The 21,153-nt window shown below is 39.0% G+C and overlaps 1 protein-coding gene across 1 annotated transcript in view; it reads left to right on the forward strand.

Moving 5' to 3' along the window:
* LOC149029103 (zinc finger protein BRUTUS-like) overlaps positions 1-21,153 on the forward strand; it is a 59,830-nt gene that overhangs the window by 32,754 nt on the left and 5,923 nt on the right. Inside the window, exons 6-12 of the mRNA XM_089140383.1 lie at positions 6,086-6,254; positions 6,356-7,555; positions 7,680-7,851; positions 7,933-8,154; positions 8,247-8,384; positions 9,910-10,144; positions 10,289-10,348. Coding sequence (XP_088996509.1) covers positions 6,086-6,254; positions 6,356-7,555; positions 7,680-7,851; positions 7,933-8,154; positions 8,247-8,384; positions 9,910-10,144; positions 10,289-10,348 — 2,196 coding nt within the window. The remainder of the gene's footprint in view (positions 1-6,085; positions 6,255-6,355; positions 7,556-7,679; positions 7,852-7,932; positions 8,155-8,246; positions 8,385-9,909; positions 10,145-10,288; positions 10,349-21,153) is intronic.

A 21,153-nucleotide genomic window follows, 5' to 3' on the forward strand; every position in this document is an offset into this window, starting at 1 on the left:
CCAGGTAGAATGATCACTCACATGTACTTATACCAAATGTTCTTCTTGTTGCTGACAATTTGTAGACCTACCAATAGCTCTTTAGAAACCTAAAAGATTTTGCACTCAGATAAATACAGCCAATGTCGCCTACACCATAACCAACTTTGTAGCTATCTCTTATTTACCTTCAACCTATCAAGTCCTTGATAAATCCTTTAATGATCACCCTATTCCCACTTCCGTAACTGAAGCCCTAAATAATCCTGGCTGGAAGGCTGCAATGGACAATGAGATGGGTGCTATGCATTCTGGTAGCACTTGGACATTAGTGGACCTGCCTCCCGGAAAAGAAATTGACGGGTGTCGACGGGTGTATGTAGTTAAATACTGTGTTGATGGGACAGTTGAGCGCTTGAGAACGCGTCTTGTGGCCAAAGGATATACATAGACATATGACCTAGACTATTTTGAGACCTTCTCACCAGTGGTAAGATTAAATTCAGTTCGCATTCTTCTTTCACTTGTTGCCAATTTGGATTTTGGCCCTTGTACTAGTTAGATGTCAAAACAACATTTCTATACATCTTACAAAAGAAGTGTATTTAGAGCAACTTCCTGGGTATGTTGTTCAAGGGATGCTACCAAGGTATGTAAACTCCATCGCTCCATCTATGGCTTAAAACAATCACCACGAGCATGGTATGATAAGTTTGTTTCCGTAGTTTCAAAAATTGGCTTTTGGACATGCTACTTAGATCATTCAGTGATGATAATGTAGGAAGGAGACAAAATTGTTGTTTTAGTTGTCTATGTAGACGACATCATCCTATCCGGAAATGATAGGGAAGGCATTGATAAAGTGAAAACCTATTTACAACAGTAATTTCAGATCATTGATTTGGGCCAACTAATCTATTTCTTGGGAATTGAGGAGGTGAGAAGTCAAAAAGAATAAGCCTCTCCCAAAAAAATATGTCCTTAATTTACTGGCTGAAACTGGAAAACTTGAGTGTGAACCAGTTGAAACCCCAAGGCTGCGTTTGTTTGCTGGAATAAAGTTGGGGTGGGAAAATTCTTGAAAAACTGAACTTTTCCTTTAGATCTTAAAAATGTAGTTTGTTTGGTTGCTTGGGGTGGAAAAGTTAGAGACAAGTTTCCTTAATTTAAGGAAACTTGTTTGGTGAGGTGGCAAACCAACTTTCCCACCCCAAGCCTTTTCAAAACCCCACAAAATGTGTGGGACTTTGTGAAAAAGTGTAGAAAAGTAAAAAGTGGGACCCACAATTAACACTTTTTCACAAAATCCCTTCCTTTTCTTTCCTTCTCCCTCACCCCACTACACATGGGGCCCACATGGTTTTTTTCCCACCCCTTTTTTCTCACCCCACCTTTGCAAACAAACGCAGCCCAATGGATGGAAACTTTAGCCTTGATGGTGATAAAGAGGACTATGAAGACCCCCATAGATACTGACAGCTTGGGGGAAAGTTAATTTATTTAACGGTCATGCAATCAGATATTTCTTATGCAGTAGGGGTGGTGAGTAGGCATTTGCTAAAACCTAAGAAAAACATTTGGAAGCTGTATGCAAGATCTTGAGTTATTTAAAGGGTGCTCCAGGAAAAGGGTTAATTTACAAACCCAATGCAAGTATTGAAGTTCAAGCATACTCAGATGCAGATTGGGCAGATTCAGCAGATGATCGAAAATCTACCACAGATTATTGTACCTCCTTGATGGAAATCTCATCACTTGGCGGAGCAAGAGACAAACCACGGTGGCACTTTCAAGTGCAAAAGCTGAATACAGAGCAATGGCTCATACAATGTTAGAATTACTTTGGATTAAAGGGCTTATGCAGGAAATTGGATTTAGAAAGGAAGAACCTATAAAACTATTCTGTGACAACCAGGCAGCAACCTACATAGCCAGAAATCCCGTCTTTATGGAGTGCACTAGCATATTAAAGTGGATCTCCATTTTGTTCGAGATGAAGTACAAAAAGGCACCATTGTTACCCATTTAGTCTGATCACATGATTAGTTGGCAGATTTGTTTACTAAAGCAGTTTATGGACCATCCTTCAAATCTGGATGTGTTAAACTTGGCCTTGGTAATGTATATGCTCCGACTTGAAGGGGGTGTTGAACCAATACTTGGGCCGCAAGTTTCTTGTAGCACGAGTCAAAACAGTTTTGGTATGTTAGTTTTTGGTTTTTTTATTTATTTATTGTAATTAGACTGATATTTACATTCCTAAATAGTATAGGACTGTATCTTTCTATTGTAAATAAAGGATTACAAGAGGAGGAGAGGACACACACGATACCTCTGTCTTCATCTTCTCTCTCTCCCACCATCGTCTCTTGATTGAATTCTGTTCTTGACTGCTTCAGTTTTCATGCTGACCCAATACAAAAATCTAGATAGCTGCTTGCATGTGCAAAGGAACCCCAAATTGCCTTTGATGGAGGTAGAGTGGAATTCAGCCAACAGCTTTGGGATCAATTGGGAGCCTCGCAAAGTACCACTCTGCCCTCTTAGAAGAGTGTCCTGTTGTTTAATTGGTAATTTGGAAATTCTTGGGAGCTATGAAGCAGGGCCTGAATTACTGACTAGTAACAGTCTGAAGCCTGTACTTCTTCATCCATTATCTTGCCATACTACAGCCGGAAGAGTAGAGAGACGAGTGTCACCTTCCATTTGTCGAGATAGAGCATCTGTAGCCTTGTTCTCGCTGTCCAGCTGGTAAATGATCTCAAAATCATATCCCAAAAACATTGCAATCCATTTTTTTCAATCCTTCGCCACTATATTGTGGTCTGAAAGATACTTCAAACTACTTTCGTTTGTCCTCCCTTGGAGTGCCTCCCAATTAGGTAGTGACGCCACTTGTGAATAGCTAGAACAATTGCCATCAACTCCTTTCATACACCAACCCTGAGTGCGACACGATTGACTCCAAAAAACAATGGGATGGCCCTCTTGCATAAGAATAGCTCCCAGACCCACTCCGGATGCATTGGTTTCCACCACAAACTCCTTGGAAAATTTTGGCATGGCTAACATTGGTACTGTGTTCGTAGTTGCTTTCAGTGCCGAGAATGCTTTAGTAGCTAAATCACCCTAACGAAATGCATCTTTCTTCAATAGATTCGTAAGTGGGTTGCCACCTTTTTGTAGTCCTTGACAAATCTCTCATAGTCCCTTGTGAGACCTAAAGACCCCCTCAGTGTTCAGATGTTCTTCAGTCGGAGCCACTCCACTCAACCATGTAACAGATTTTCTAGGGGTTAGGTGCCACCCCCTCTTCGGATATCATGTCCCAAATATTCTAGTTTAGTCATTGCAAGTATACATTTCTTTCGATTTCACCGCTAAGCAGTGCAAGTTAATGATGTAATCGTAGTTTGTAGGTGACCCAAGTGATCCTCCATTGATCTTTTGACACCAAGTTATCGTCAACAAAAACTAGCACAAACTTTCTTAAGTCTTCGTGGAAGATCTCATTCATGAGAGCCTGAAAAGTTGTTGGTGCATTGGAGAGCCTAGACGACTCTTCGAATATCATGTCCCAAATATTCTAGTTTAGTCATTGCAAATATACATTTCTTTCGATTTCACCGCTAAGCAATGCAAGATAATGATGTAATCGTAGTTTGTAGGTGACCCAAGTGATCCTCCATCGATTTGTTGAACACCAAGTTATCGTCAACAAAAACTAGCACAAACTTTCTCAGGTTTTCGTGGAATATCTCATTTATAAGAGTCTGAAAAGTGGTTGGTGCATTGGAGAGCCTAGACGACATTACAAAGAACTTGTACTGTCTGTTTTGAGTGGGTAAGCAGTCTTCTCCACATCCCCATGGCCACCCGAATCTGATGCTAACCAACTTCAAATTCTGCTTACTATACATCCTTGCTGAACCCAACTCATCCAACTGGTCATCGATCATGGGTATGGGGAATTTTTCGGGGATGATCAGCTTGTTAAGTGCCTGATAATCGATTCAAAATTGCCACACGCCATATTTTCGAACCAATTAAATTGGACTCGAATAAGGACTTAAAGTAGGATGTATCAGTCCCTTAGCTAGCATCTCTCCCACAAGTGTCTCCACCTTGTTCTTATGGGGATAGTGTTAGGGGCCATAGGGCTTTATGTTTGGAGTATAAAAGTCGTGGGATCTGCATGGGGTAGACCCATTGGCTTGACAAACAAATTCTCATACATACTTGGATAGTTGCTACTTCACCTCAGCGTCTTTGACTTCTCTTGCTACTAGAAGGTTCATGTCATGGGTTTCAGCTACTACCCTTCACCCCCGGCCTAAATTGTCTTCAATAATCTTTCAATGCTTGTGTTAACTTGAAGTAATGTAGAGTCTCCACGCAGTTTTACCAACTTCCCTTCCCACCTGAAATGCATTATTGGAAGCCGCCTGTTTCTACGGGATATTGCCGAGCGTGGACAGCCATTCAACCCCTAGAATGACATCTACATTGCCAAGGTTGAACAGAAGAAGATTCTTACAAAAAATGTTCTTATCGATTGTGATGGGGATGTGTTAGTCATGTCATGATAAACCCCCTGTTCTATCACTCTGGGCATAGTCCCAAACCACATGAAAAATCTTCCCTTACATTGTTAGCCCTAAGGGTTCCACAAGCCTTTGTGAAATGAAGTTATGGGTTCAACCACAATCGACCTAGATTACCACTAGCGTGTTGCTGATTTTCCCTCCGAGTTTCATCATGCGGCGAGAGTTAAGGCCAATGAGAGAGCATATGAGAGCTCGGCTTCCTCTGCTATTTCCACTCCTACATCTACTTCTTCCATTGTTTCCACCTTGAACTCATCTCCTCATCTGTGTTTAGGAGCAATACTCAAAGTTGCTTCTATGAGTTTTTGAGTATGAAGCGTCACATCTGAAATGGAAACCCTTACGATCTTGTTTTAGACCTTGCTGCAGGTCGAGTTGGATCTTGACCGGGAATTTTTACTACGTCCCAGCCCAGATCTAGCGAGATCTCGTGAGTTCTTGGTTTTCTGAGGGACCGAGATTCTTGTCGAGACTGGGAATCTCAAACCATGGATGTGGGATACTACTTGATCACCCATGTCTCTTTTTTTTTTATGGCTCTCTATTGATCCAACATGATGGTTCTTAGTTGCTTTCCTCCATTTGATCTGGTGATGCAGCCGTAGTTTAATGAGGGCCACTTCTTTGAAGATCTTATAAGAGAACGAACTCATTATGGGAACAAAAAAAGGGCTTCTTGAAATTTTTGTTGTGGGATACTAGGGGTTATTTGTGATATGGGCTGTGATGGGATGATTTTGGTAGTAGGGATGAATTTGGATAGTGACCTTCGAATTACCAATTTACATTGATTGAAGCACTTAATTAAACTATTTTCTCGTACTTAGCCTAGGCAATGAACTTTTGGGCCCATAGAAGAGGGACGTGAGCACATAATCCTATTAAACGAAGGACCAACACCTATATCTATCAACCCCAGGTTGATTTTAATGGAAAATAGGCTAATTTGGTGCTGGATTCACATCAACTAGCTCCTAAAATACCCCAATCTTCCAATCGTAGCAATAGGGTTTGGCAGGTAGGAATCAAGATGAGGAGGATGATGAAGGTAGGATTTTATTTCTCTTAAATGTTTATGCCAAACAATAAGGGAATTATGATACTCAGTCATCTCAGGGTAATTCAGAATTTCAGATTACAAAAATTTAAAACGTTCCATTAGCAGAAAATACTAATGGATCGGACATGTCTCTTATGTGCCCAAAATTTGGGTGTTGTGCCTCTTGAACTTAAATTGGGTGGTCTGTGAATAGAGCATGCCGTTTTGGGGCGACTCTGTTGTTTGCTCTATTAACTTGGGCTTGATCACTTATTAACGTAAGTTTTGAAGAAGCAGAAGTTAATCACTTATTATCAGATTTTGGATTCCTAAAACCAGGCCATTGCTTAGAACAACCTTGATGTACCTCTTCTTTTTTAAAAGTTCTCTAGCTTCAAAGTTCAAGTCAAACTTTCTATTTCCTATAAAAGCATCTATTAATTATTTTTTGCATTTATAGGTCATTCCACTAGCACGGAAGCATTTTATCCCCCAAAAGCAGAGAGAACTTATGTACAAGAGCCTATGCGTGATGCCTTTGAAGTTGTTGGAGTGTGTCTTACCATGGCTTGTAGGATCACTTAGTGAAGTTGAAGCAAGATCTTTTCTTCGAAATATGTATTTGGCAGGTCTGTTCATTATCTATTTCACCTTTAAGAAAAGTTTTGGGGTGCCATACGTATGCAGTGTTATATTGTACATTTCTGACTTGTGTACTGATATGATACAGCACCAGCATCTGAGGTTGCATTGGTAACACTTTTCTCTGGTTGGGCATGCAAGGGTCGTCCTGAGGATGTTTGTCTGTCTTCAAGTGCAATTGGTTGCTGTCCTGTAAACAAGTTCATTGAAATTGAAGAAGACCTTAGTCAGCTGTCATGTGCATGTGCCTCTCCATGTACGACAAATGATGGCCAGAGACCCATTAAACGTGGCAATATATCTGGGTCGTGCGAAGATAGTATTGAAAGTGTAAATACCTGTAAATCACCTGGTAGTAATCAGGCATGTCGTGTCCCTGGTTTGGGAGTTACCAATGGAAACAGGGGAATAAGTTCACTTGTTGCAACAAAGTCTATGCATACCTTGTCTGGCAATCTTTCTGCTCCATCTCTTAATTCCAGTCTTTTTGTCTGGGAAGCCGACAGTAGCTCTTCTGATGTTGCTTACATATCACGACCAATTGATAACATTTTCAAATTTCATAAAGCTATTCGCAAGGATTTGGAATATTTAGATGCTGAATCTGGTAAGCTTAATGGTTGTGATGAGTCATTTCTTCGTCAATTTAGTGGAAGATTTCGATTATTATGGGGTCTTTACCGGGCACACAGCAATGCTGAGGATGAGATAGTCTTCCCAGCATTGGAATCCAAGGAAAATCTACATAATGTGAGTCACTCATATACTTTGGACCACAAGCAGGAAGAAAAACTGTTTGAGGATATATCATCAGTTCTTTCTGAGCTTTCACAGCTCCATGAGACCTTGAACAGTTCCAATACATCTAAGGATTCAACCAGAAAGATTTCTGATTCTTCTGCTGATCCAGGTTCTGAGTTTATGAGGAAACACAATGAACTTGCAACGAAGCTTCAAGGCATGTGCAAATCCATAAGAGTTTCACTGGACCAACATGTAATTAGGGAAGAACTTGAGCTATGGCCATTGTTTGACCGACATTTTTCTGTGGAAGAGCAGGAAAAAATTGTTGGCCGCATTATTGGAACTACAGGTGCAGAGGTGCTCCAGTCAATGTTACCATGGGTGACTTCAGCACTCAGTCAGGAAGAACAGAATAAGATGATGGACACATGGAAGCAGGCTGCAAAAAACACAATGTTCAGTGAGTGGCTTGATGAATGGTGGGAAGGAACTCCTGTGGCATCTCAGCAGAAAGCGACACCAGAGAGTAGCATTTCTCAAGAAGGTTTGTGCAGTGATTTCTTCTGTTGCTTCTGTTGGCTCTTGTATGGACTTCACAGGTTGGGATAAAGTTTGTCTGATTTCTCTAATTCTGATTTTGTGTTGGTATTATCTTATTCTGTCTTTAGGCACTGATATGCAAGAGAGCTTGGATCAGAGTGATCAAATGTTCAGGCCTGGATGGGGAGATATTTTTCGGATGAACCAAAGTGAGCTTGAAGCAGAGATACGGAAGGTCTCTCGAGACTCAACGCTTGATCCAAGGAGGAAAGCGTATCTTATTCAAAATCTTATGACAAGGTATGTGTCTTTTTTTTTCTTACTAAATAATGTCTAGATCATGTATCCCACATACTCTGATCAATGTATTTGTTCTGTTAGTCGGTGGATTGCAGCTCAGCAGAAATTGCCTCAAAGAAGATCAGTGGAAGTTTTGAATGGTGAAGATGTACCTGGATGTTCTCCATCTTTTCGTGATCCAGATAAACAGGTTTTTGGGTGTGAGCATTACAAAAGAAACTGCAAACTTCGAGCTGTTTGCTGCGGAAAGTTGTTTACTTGCAGGTTCTGCCACGATAAAGTCAGTGATCACTCAATGGATAGGTAATTTCTGGCATTCTATGGAAAATTCTGGTGGATTCCCTCACCTCCCCCCACCCTGTCTTAATAGTTGATCAAGTGCGCGTTATTTGCAGGAAATTAACATCAGAAATGATGTGTATGTCCTGCCTGAAGATTCAGGCAGTTGGACCTATTTGCACAACACCAGCTTGCAATGGGCTTTCAATGGCGAAGTACTGCTGCAATATATGCAAATTTTTTGATGATGAAAGGTAAGGGTCTTGTCATTGCAAACTCTCAGATCTCATTTGGCCATGCAATATATGCACAGGCTGGATAGTGAATTCTGCATAACACACAGAGATCCCCTCCCCTGCACCCTCCCAAGAATAAAAAAAGAATAAAAGATAAATAATAATAGTTTTCTCAAATAAAAAAAATGAAGAACTGCAGATGTCAGTGCGATTTATTTTCTTGCTAGACTTAAGATGTATTTGGATCCAAAAGGATCCTTTGAAAGGATGAGTTTTTCTCACAACTTTCCAGGTGCATAATACTTAGACATTCTTTTGATGGATGAATTATTTTACGGAAGAAAAAAAATCCTGAAGTAGAGAATTCTTTGAGAGTACCAACAAAGGGAGACAACATTTTCATAACTGGAGGGCTGTGAAGTCATTTCAATATATATATATATATATATATATATATATATATATATATATATATATATATATATAATATATAATTTATTTATTTATTTATTTGGGTGGGGGAGATACTAGTGTACCCTATCCTAGCGGCTGATAGAACCTTCTTCTAACAAGTAAACATTTCTTATGAATTTTGTATTTGTACAACTTGAAATGCCTAACTTTGACATGCTGTTAACTTTAACCTTGTTATGGGTCTCAAACTTCTGGTGGTTTTTGTAGCCCATTTTATCATTTGAGTAATACAATGACAACAACACAAGCCTTATCCCAACTAAATGGGTCAGCTTTTATTGTTGAATAATGTACCTGAAAAGAAGATAAGAAAGTAATCCTATCAAGGTTCCTTTGGTATCTCATCGAGGAATTTAATTTGGTCAGCTTTCTGTTTATAATATTCTATAACTGATTGGGGCAAGTTCAAATAAATTGGACAGTGTCTGCACTATACAAATAATAATTAATAAAAAAGAGACCCAAAATTATTTTTTATAAGGTTCTCTTAAGAGAAAAACATAGCTAATACAGACACATCATTACAAAATAGTGTGCAACAAGAATATCAACAGTTGTCCTGTTGGTTTTTAGTCAATTTTTCTGTTCTCTGGTCATTCATAGACTGCATCCATGATGTATATCCATATTGGAGTAAGAGTTTACATAATGGAAAAAATATTGCTTTTATGACTGCATGTATGACATATATCTATCTCGGAGCAAGAGTTTACATAATTGAAAGAAATATTGCTTTCACCATCCAGATGGGGCTATATATCATTGATTGATATTCCTGCATGACTGACCATTGCAGGGGCAGGTAGCAATTGCCTTTCTTGGAGTTGTTTTCACCATTGAAAAAAAGAAAAGAAATTCTAGATAAGCCTCTAGTTGATTAGTTCATAAAGAAGTCAAAGCAATGCCTAATTTTTGGTTGTTTATAAAACAGAGCCCCTAACTTCTTTTCTGTTGCTTCATTTCTATTTGAGAATATTTGAATGCTTGAGGATCGAATGCTTTCTTGGATAACTGTTGAAGTAGATTTGTTGGTATCTTTATTTATTTGATTTTTCTGTGTCACCTTCAGGACAGTATACCATTGCCCCTTTTGCAATTTATGCCGTGTAGGGAAGGGACTTGGCATTGACTTTTTTCATTGCATGACGTGTAATTGTTGCTTGGGGATGTCTTTAGTGGATCACAAGTGTTGGGAAAAAGGTCTGGAAACAAACTGCCCCATCTGTTGTGATTTTCTTTTCACTTCAAGTGCTACAGTCAGAGCTCTTCCATGTGGCCACTTCATGCATTCAGCTTGCTTCAAGGTCTGGCATTTCTTCTTTACGACACCCCCTCCCCCCAACCAAAAGAAAAAAGAAAAAAAATCCTGCTGGCTTTTACCTCTTAAATTTCTTTCCTTAGCAACACACAATGAATAGGTTGTACTTGTCTCTTTCTATGGTGAATAGGTGTATACTTGCAGTCACTACACTTGCCCAATATGTAGCAAATCTTTGGGGGATATGGCAGTAAGAGATTTCTTCATTTCATTTTCCCACTTATTCTCATTTAATGTTGAATTTGGATGTTATTTAGCTCCATTTTCCATTTTCGGTTTTCTTTTCATCCTCAAAATAACAATTAGGACATTGTTCACTCTCTGAATTTCTTTTTCTGCCCTTTTCCTTAATGTGTATTATTTGATATTTTATGATTTTCCCTATTAGTTATTTCACCATCTGATTGGAGGAAAAAGATCTGTGGGCTGGCCCTATTTGATTGTGAAAAGGTTGTGTGCAGTTGTGTTATGTGCACTGCCTACTTGCGTTTATGTAGGGGCTGTTATCAATATTGCATGCAACCATAGTTGTCAAGGCGTCGCTTAATTGTCGCCTCGGCGTCCGGGTGCCTTCGGAGCGCCTCAAATCGGCGTCGCCTTATTTTTAGGCAATAAGGCGACCGCCTTAGGGTAGGAGGCATCACCTTAGGCGCCTCGGACCCCTTATAGCTTAAGGCGTCCGCTTTTTTTCCTTTTTTAAATCACATGAAAGATGCCAAATTGAAGGCATATATTGAATTACTTATTAGATTCCGATTGTAAAGTATCTATTGTTTGAACCTATATGCATATTTATAATGATGCTATATGTGATCAAAATAAAAAAAATAAAAACAAACAAAATTGAAAGAGAATAAGTTCTTGACTCAAGTCTCACACTCTCATTCTCACTCTAATCTTAATCTCTTTCTCTTTTCCTCTCTTCTTCTCTTCGATCCCGCGACGACACTCCGGCAAGCAGTGGCCAGCGACAGGCGACTTCTTCTCTTGGTCTTCCTGCGACTTTTTATTTAGGACCTACTATGTGTGGTTTGTAGTATGTTGGATGACTTGAGGTAGGCTAAATGAGATGTACACTAAAAATTTCACTTAAAACGCCTCAACCGCCTTAAAAGTGCCTCGGAGGGCGCCTCATCGACTCATCGCCTCAACTAGCCTAAACCGCCTTGTATCGCCTCGTCGCCGTGACAACTATGCATGCAACATCCTCAATGGAAGCTATTTTCCTTCTGAAGAGAACCATGGAAGGATACAGAGAGGGCATGGAAGATGTCCATTTGGTCTCTATTAATTCAGAGAAAGCCTATGACTAAGTCCCTAAAGAAGTAACCTAGAATATATATATGAGTGGATAATGATGTAATGTAAGTCCATTCACATAATTAAAGACATGCTTGCTCGTGTGGTGACCAAGTTAGAATTGTGGGGTCCTAAGGTAGTGAATTCCCAATTTCAATTGGGTCTCCCCAAGGATATACTTTAGCTTTTCTTTGTTTGCAATTTGCACTGATCATGGATGACTTAACTAAAGAAATGTAAGTTAGAAGTCCGATGGTGTATGATCTTTGCAAATGATATTCTTGTGATAGGTGAGACAAAAGCAAGTTTCAATGCCAATGTGAAAATATATAAAACTATCTTGGAAGTAAGTGGTCTGAAGTTAAGTAGAACCAAGACCAAATATGTAACATAGGGTTGTAAGCGTGGCCCTGATAGCCCGAATCCACTGTGGCCCACATTAAGCCTGAACAGGATTTAGGCTCAAAATTTTAGCCCTGAGTGCAATGTACTGAATCTGGTTTCTTCTTTTTACCAGGAAAAGAAATCTTGTTTCGTCTCCTTGTCAAGATTGCTGAGATACTGAGATCTCGGCGAAACATGGTACAAATTTGAGGCCAATTTCGGTGGTTTGTCGAGACTTTGCATCATGTTTTGAGAATCTATTCAGGGTTTTTTAAGCATTTTTTCGGTTTGATTTTCAATGTACAGCCTAATTTGAGGCCAATAAACACAATGGAAATGTTATTTTTGTCTAAAAGCTAACAAAAAGTGGTGTTCTTGATTTGCACTTGCTCGACTAAAATATGTGTTTTTGGAAACTGGATTATGCATTTTCACAAATCTAAAAATGGGTATACTAGAAAACTTTGAAACTTTCATTAAAGTGCAAGAACATTGGCGAATCTCAATTATAATTTTAAATTTTAAAATTACAAAGTATATTATAGAACCACTTGAAACTCTCAAAATTTCACTGAAATTGCTGAAATTTCAGTGAGATCTCGGTGAGATTCGGTTAGTTGACTGAATCTTGTTTGGCCCCTAATTTAGTCTCGCCCTGCTTGAGATTATCGTGATCCTGTGCTATTTTGTACAATGCCTGAGGATAGGTTAGGGCTGGGTCAAGGAGACCTTGGGTTGGGGTTAGGGTCAAGTATTTGACTTGTGCTTGCCTTGCGCTACCACCCTGTAGGATATTCTTGGTAACTTTAAGTGAACAATATGAAATTAAGGATTCTGTTATTGTTTTCCGGTTGAGGTTCAGGCTAGGGTTAGGGCCAGGTGATGAAGACATCATACGTTCCCCCCCCCCCCAACACACACACATTCACCACTGCTGGAGGTATAGATGAGCACCTCAGTACCTTTCTATCTGGTTTAGTGAGGGATTCTGAAGACATCTAGTGGTTGTACGAATTTCATTCTCTATTGGATTCCTTGTTTAAGTAGGAAGTTCACTTGTTCTAGTAATCTTGTTAGGAGTTCTTAGTAGCTCCTCTTCCAGTTGCCTAGGAAGTTCACTTGTTCTAGTAATCTTGTTAGGAGTTCTTAGTAGAACTCCTCTTCCAGTTGCCAAGTAGAGTTTTAGATCAACGAGAGATTCTATTTCAACATGAATTCCTAATTGAGTCCTAAGTAGTTCTCTATTTGTTTATTCAGTCCAATTTTAAATTGTCTTCATTTAAGGCCGAAAAGAAGCCATCTCAGTTGTATCAATGAAGATTGGATAAAATTAAATAAAATTGAGTTTGGAGACAAGAGTGTGTTGTGGGATCCAAGAAGTATCTTTCTGAAGAATTTCAACTTGTTTCTCCTCCCTCAAGCATGTTGCAGCCCTAGAGGCATTTTCAAAACCTGTGGCTATTCAACAGCTCCCTTCTTCCTTCAAGTAAGTGAAACCCACCCCCTTCCCCTACCCCATTACCTTCCTAACCCTTGTGCGAAACACCCCCACTTCCTCCTTCATCCTTGTGGCACAGGGGGTGCTCCTCCCCTCCATTAAACCCTTATTTCCTACTTCCTTTTACAGTCTCACACCACCAGTAGGATTGCACCCTTTCCCTAGTCACATCCCTACTAACATCTTCATCAATAGATCTATTGGTTAGATTGGTGTAAATCTGACCTTGAACTTTGGGTCTCTACAAAAGTCCTAAAGTTCAAGAAAATTAGAAAAAAGATGCAAAGGCGAAAGGGGATGATAAGTATGGACTATGGGATTGATTTTGAATGGATTCCAATGGGTAGTTTGGGCTGGAGATAGGTTTGAGTGACCAGAGTTTAGGGAAAACGAAAATAGAAAGAAAATGGAATTTAGGGTTGGGGAATTTTGAAGTTTAGGATGAATTGGGGATGGGGATTATTCAACTTCAACTTACAGTTTTAGAAAAGAGCAGGAGGTTGAATTGTTGATTAGAAGAGCTAATCTTATATGAAATTAAAGTAAAAAGGAGAAGAAATTGCATATAAGAGAGAGAGGGGGGGGGGATTCTATGTCATTCTACCTCATCGGCATCAATAAGCAATACTCAAAAACTCATTTCATCAATTAATGGCTCAACTGAGCAATTACATCTAAATTTATGGCCACATTGGCTGATATAGTTTCAAACTCAATTAGGACGCAAAGTTAGAGATTGACTACAAAATAAACTTAACAAAATTAGAAATTGACTTGAAAATAAACTTATACGTTAAAATGGACCTAACACAATCCTTAACCTGTTAAGTAACCTCAACTGACTAGAAAATTGAATTTAAAAAGGAAATAGATTTAAAATAGGACCCCTTAACTAACTTAATGAAATAATTCCCGTTTTCCTAATTTGTATCAATATTTTGGGCCAATTAAACAACCAATTACAAAGTAAACCATAGGAATCAAAGGCCGAATTTATATATGTCCCAATCCTAGACTTTTCTAAAGGAGGAAGCTCAATTTGGTGATGATTCTGCATCACATAGCCCTACAAGGCCCTCGCATCTAGGTATCTGGCAGCTTACATCCCATCCCCTTTCACTTGTCACATTCTTTTCCCTTTGAATTTTCTTGACTTATTGAACTTCCTGAGACACTCAATCAAAATTCAAGTTTGATGTGCACCAATATAATCAGCTGATTGTCTTAAAGTTTACACATGTTATCCCTCCAACTGTAGTAACCTTAAATGCTAATTTTTCCTCAAATAAAGCTGATTGAAAGGGCAAGGACCCATGTTGGGATAAGGATTCTTGTTGTTGTTAAAACCCCAAAACAAGGAACACCACATCATCCAATTTACCCATATGAACCTAAATTGGAGGATCAATCCTTATATAGATTACCTACATTCCCTCCAAGTTTTAGCCCTTTCTGACAATTATAGATCCCAGTCTTTGATCTCTTAAATATTCACCCTGTATCTCTAAGACCACCAATTTAGATTGAATTATAATGGTCGAATTAGGCTATTGAGGGGTTTTAACAGATATGGTTAATGCTTCCTTGAGGTTTGGAGAGTCGAAGAAGTGTTGCTGGTTGCTGCTATCGTGAGGTTTGGAGAACTGCTATCGTCAGATTCGTATAAGAATAATTTTTGCAGATGATTCTTCTAATACACTTGCATAGGAGAAGATGACTTGCAGACGAAAAGAAGAGTTGCAGAGAAGAAGACCACTTGCAGAGGAGAAGACCCATAGCAGAAAATAATTTACAGTTGCAGGGGACAAGACGACTTGCTGCTTGCTACTATAAGAAAACCTACTATGTTTTGGAGAACACTCTGGTGGAGCTTTGGAGAAGATGCCTAATGTCTATAGGTTCCACCCATAGGCAAAATATAGTATTTTAATCCCACTTGACTCATTTGGACATCCTTAACTCCATCATTTAGACACTTGTGATCAATCATTAATGTGAAGGACAACATAGATGATGATGTTTCATAAAGGATTAAAATAGAGTGGATGAAGTGGAGAGTAGCGACTGGAGATTTGTTTGATACACGTATGCCTTAAAAGCTTAGAGGAAAGTTCGTAGAACTATCACTAGATTAGCTATGACATACAACATGGATGCTAGTGATCCAGTAGACTTAGCCTGGTTGGATCAACATGATCTGCCCTTGAGACCTAGACCAAATGCTGGTCCTAAACTAGTATCCGGGTCTGAGAAGGACTGGATTTAGTAATATTCGTAATATGTTCTTTGCTTTATTTTTGGCAGATTACGTATGGTTTTGTAGATAGTTTCCTTTTTCAAATTTATGGGGCTATTATGATTAGTTTCTTATTTCAGTTGCTTTCTTTTTACTGGAACTACTTTTATGCATGGTTTCTAGCTTATTTATTCCTGTAATTGCAGGCAGTGCTCAAAATTGTGAAATTTGATTGTTGAAGATTTAGTAGAGAAGCTCCAGTGTGAGATGTGTGTGAATGTGATTTTCCCCATTCCCCTTCTCCGTCTGAGGCAGGGGCAAGTGCAACCCTAGAAACTAGGGGATCTACAAGGCTGGTGACTAGACTTTTAGGTTAGACGACTATTCATGGTAGGTAATAAATAAAAAGGAAAATTTCCGCAGTCCTAATCTGATTGAACATGCAAATTAGACAATCAAAACAAAGAACACTTCAGCTCTAAACTAATAAACATAACTACGCAAGAATCAAATAGGGAAGCATGGGTATAGGAATCATGGCATTGTAACCCTAATTTGACTGCAAAGATTATCAAGAATCCGGAAATGAAAGAAAAAAAAAAGTAGTTGCTGTCCTAGTCAAGATCTAATTTCTAACAAGAAATTCGGCAAAGAACAATGCAAAGAACCTTTGAAAATTATTTTTGTGAACCTACTGCAAAAAGAAACGATTTAGGAATGGAAATAACTAATGGAAGACTCAAAGGAAATGAATTTTCCTGCTGGTTCGTTAGAGCTGCAAACAATGGTTAGGAAAGACAAAGGAACACAATATTTTTTTTTGAGTTACATGGGAACGGAGGAACTAGAAAACAGAAAAGATATGGGTAACAAGGGAACAAAAGGAACTGGAAAACAGAAAAGAAGTATGGGTAGGAAACCAAGGAGTTTCTTTTTTTTTTGCCCCCCCCCCCTTTTTAGAAAGGGATAAAGAAATGGAAATAAAGACAACAAGAAGGCTGCCAAACAGAAAAAGAGAGGGGTGGGAGACTTGTTTCACAAAAGGAAGAGAGAAAAGGAGGAGAAGAGACTTAACATGAGAAAAGGAAAGAAGAAGATGCCAGGGGAGAGAAAGCGTGAGAAGCTCTTTCCATTCAATAACTCGTTGCCATCAATCTGCTATTACAATTTTTTGAAAGAAAGATTAATCAATCCTAACCCTAAAACTAGAATCCCAAGAAAACCCTAAAGTCTCTGCCCATATTTAATAGTAAGTGCTAAATTGGGAACCCCAATGTACAATTAAAAATATTAACTGATGGGCTAGAAATACCCATAGATCATCCCACTAGGACTCAAGGAGAGGAAAAAAATCAAATTGCCTATGGGCAATGCTCCTTGTTGAACCATATTACTTTGGCAATCCGATAGCCTTTGAACTGATTATCCATCCACATTAATGTTGTCGTGGGATGTTCTCTCTGTCACTGTAGCTGGTAGATTTGAAATTGTTGACTGATGTTCTCATCACCTTCTAATGTAAACAGTTTCTAGGGGTTCTGTAGGGTTGTTACTTCCCCAAACCCTATGGCCGCTCGGTTGAACCAGGGTATTTGGTCATTTTGCAAATTTCGTGATGTCCTAGATCTGAGTCCCATTGAGTCCAGCTAAGTGTCAGGACCCTAGCTCTATTTTTATTTTCTTATTATTGTGACTCAGTATCTACTCTTGGAATCCTAATTGGATCTCTCTAGAGTAAATTAGGATTCCAAGAGTAAGGTATAATAGAGTCAATTATGTGAAAAGTGTTAGGCAAGTCAAAGTCATAATTGTGTTAGAAATCAAAGTCAAGTCAAATTCATAATTGGTGTTTGAAATCAAAACCTATGATTAAATTATGAGCAAAGGAGAAGAAGAATGAAGAGACAAGATGAAGAGAAGAAGGAGAAGAGTCATAGGTTATCTGAGAACAAGAGATCCTGTGATATGGCTTGTATTCCTAATCACATGCTTTATTTTATTTATAGTAGAAACGATTACAAACTTACTGAAATTAGGATTTATAACTTGACACAAACTGTCACTGCTGCCCCTGGTATCTTGGGCAGTTACAAGAATAAAATAGTGTTTGGAAACTATCTAAAACATAACCTAAGATTTCAACACTCCCCCTCAAGTTGGAAAACAAGGGATCTAGTTTGGAATATCAAGATTATGTCAAGAAACTTTATTAATCTTGAGCATAAGTAGCAATGCAGCTCCAATGTCCACATAGGCAGGTTAGGTGCAGCTCCAATGTCTGCATAGGTAGTTAAGGTGCAGCTTTAATGTCCACACAAGTACGTCCAATGTCTGCGTAGGTAGTTAAGGTGCTGCTTTAATGTCCACACAAGTACGTAAGGTGTAGCTCCAATGTCCATATAAGCTCTTCGCAAGTAGGCAAGTAGTAGGCAAAAGTATCAGTAGGTAAAAGGTAGTTTGAGTTACTACTGCATACCAATTAGGTAATTAAAAGTTGGTATAGGTTATTGTGAACCTAGCAAGTAGATAAAGGCAGTTTGGGTTACTATGGACTAGGTCGGTAAAAGACAAATAGTATGGGTTACTACAGATCAAGTAGGTAGGTGAAAGGTAATATGAGTTACTACGGACCAAGTTGGTAGATAAAAGGTAGTATGAGTTATTGCGAACCAAGTGGGTAGGTAAATAAACAAAGTGGTGAGGTGTTGCTATAAAACCACCTTAGATGATAAAAATCTTGTCAAATAATTCTCTTCAACAAATCTTTAGTAGATATAGAATAAGTCTCCAATCTCCTCATGTGTAGCACTACACGTGGACTAGACAAATTGATAATAATAAAAAAAATTAAAAAATTCATATGCAATCAGATTCCAATAATTACTAATGCACCTTTCACAATAGAAATAATGGCTGCACAAGTGCCAATTTTCAAATAGGAATCCCCATGACAATTCAGTAAATTCTGGCCACAAATAGGGAGCCACCCAAAATGGCAAGGTAGAAGGGAAAGCCATAAGGTGATATAAAAATTTTTATTTTTTATTTTTTTTATTTTTTTATTTTTTTTGGGTTGACAGTCTCATGACCAGCTAAGTAGAAACTTCTTTCTCCTCACACTAAGAAACTAAAATAGAAAAATAAGGCGGAAACCTCTTACCAATTCAAGAATAATCAGAATACGAAAAGGAACCTATACAAAAAGAGAAAAATTAGGATGACATCAGTGGTGATCAAGTCATTGGAAATATATTAAATAAAAAAACAGGTTGAATTGATTTAAAAAATTGAGAGTTTGTGGGACACAGTCGTGGGCTTCCTTGGGAGGTCTGCAGCAGCTTTGTGAGTGTCTTCTTCAAATTCCCATTTTTCTTCAATTCAAGCAGCAATTCAACAGTACCAGCAACTTCCTTCCATTTCCAAGTAAGTAAACGACACCCTAGCCTCTTTTTAACCCTCTCCCCTTTCTCTTAACCTACTCACAAGTTCCCTCACCCCTCTTCTTCCCGCGGCAGCAGCATAACCCCTCCTTACAGTTGTAGATCCCCTAATCCTCTCACTCCCTCCCTTCCCTCATTGGATTGCACCCTTCCCTAGACCCCAGTCCTACTTTTAGACCCTCTATCAAGCCATCATTCATTAGGTGTTATAATTTTCTGCAATTCATCTTCAACCTCTAGAAACCCTAAACCCTAGTTCTATCGGAAACCCTAAAACTCCTAAATTCCTCAACCTCAACTTCAAACCCTTTTAGGATTACCATCTCCCACTTCCATTTTTCCTCTCCCTAGCCATGGTTGAGTTTCCTAAGAATCCCAAACCCAAGTAGGATTCTTGAAACGAAACCTAAACCAATTAGGATTGACCTAAACACATCAAATAACCATAAGAGTCCCTTTGATGTAAACCACAATCTAGGGTTAGGGTTTGTATTATAATTCCTTAGATTAGGTGGCTGCCCAAGAGTTTCCATTGAAGTAATGGATGATTTTTAGGGGTTTTGTCACTGTCTAAGCCTGCTGGAAGTATAGTTTCAGATCTGAATTCTATAGGGGTTGAGATTCAGATTTGAAAATTTAATTTCCGTCCTAGGGTTTGGGGGAAGGTCTAGGGTTGCTGGTTCTGCAAGTTAGAGGTGCTTTTGTTGGTACTCTGTAGCATGGTGGGAGATCTCGCTCTCGAGCGAGATCTCGCTACCATGAAAAACCCAGATCTCGACCATCTCGGCGAGATCTCGGTCGAGATGTGCCATTTTTTGGGCGTCAACTCGGTAACCCATCTCGGTGGGTTTTAAGGTCCCAGTTAGGCTAAAACTTGGTTTTAGCCTATTTGATGCCTTTTGAACACACTAGTGGCCTTGGATTTGTGAGAAAACAGCCCTAAGTATGATTTCTAAGTCTACCCATATTGTGAAACCGAAATCTTTGTAAGATTAGAGAATGCAAGGTTATATAACATATAATATAAAACCATTAATGCTGTAGGATTAGAGAATGCAAGGTTATATAACATGTAATATAAAACCTTAAGGCATATAAATGAAAATCATGTGTATCAAATACATCAAATAACTTAAATGTCATCAAGATAACATTCATATGAGTATTACAATCTTAACTTTCAAGAATAGAATGATAAAAGTATACAACCGTTAGAAGTTTTATATAAGTCATTAATGCATAAGTTCATAAGACAAGTAGAGGATGATTGAGTTTTCTTTGATGTTGTAGATGTGCTAAGAGTAGTTGCAAGTGAAACTTTGGCTGAAATCTACAAAAAATTTGGTAAAATTTGAGAGTTCCAGCGAGATATGGCGAGGAGATTTGGGGCGAGATATGGCGAGATATGGCGAGATATAGCGAGATATGGCGAGATATGACGAGATCTCGAGCGAGATATCCCATCTCGCAGATCTCGCCCTTGATCTCGTCTCGGTTTATGAAGAAACCGAGATATCTCGCGAGATCTCGGCGAGATCTCGCGAGATCTCCCACCATGCTCTGTAGTCCAGAACATGTTTAGAAAGGTAGCACTGGGTTTTGAAGTGTTTTAGAATTTTCTGGAATTTTTCAAAATTCTGCGACTTCTCATTGAAGAAGATGAAGTGCAGGTTTTTTCAAAAGTTCAGAATTAGGTCTGTTTAGGGGAAACTAAGATTAGGACTAAACTCCAAGGGTATATGCAACTCTAGGGAGGTGAGTTAGGTGGGGTTTAGGGCTGGGAATGAGGGAATCCTAATGAGTTTAGGATCTGGTATCGCAGGAAGAAGAAGAAGTTGGGGGAGGGCTAAGGTAGCTTGGGGAGGCCTGGGAAGGGGCTGAAACTAAAGGGGAAGGGAGGGGAATGATTTGTGATAGGGTTAGGGGTGGTTCTAGGTCTTAACAAGAAGGGAAAGGGGCTGGAGATGGTATGGTTGAATGGGAGGGTTCTAGGGTTGCACAGGGAGTAGGGTTTTTGGGGGGGGGGGGGTCTTCTACTTCATGGTTGGTGAAGCTGGCTGGAATGGCAGAACTGAACTTCAGAACTTGAATGATGAAGGCTTGAATGTTTAACACTCTTGAAGAATGTAGAAAATTGA

Source organism: Hakea prostrata, chromosome 1 (genome assembly GCF_041222555.1).
Source record: "Hakea prostrata isolate BN-2017 chromosome 1, UWA_Hpros_2, whole genome shotgun sequence".
Classification (NCBI taxonomy): domain Eukaryota; kingdom Viridiplantae; phylum Streptophyta; class Magnoliopsida; order Proteales; family Proteaceae; genus Hakea; species Hakea prostrata.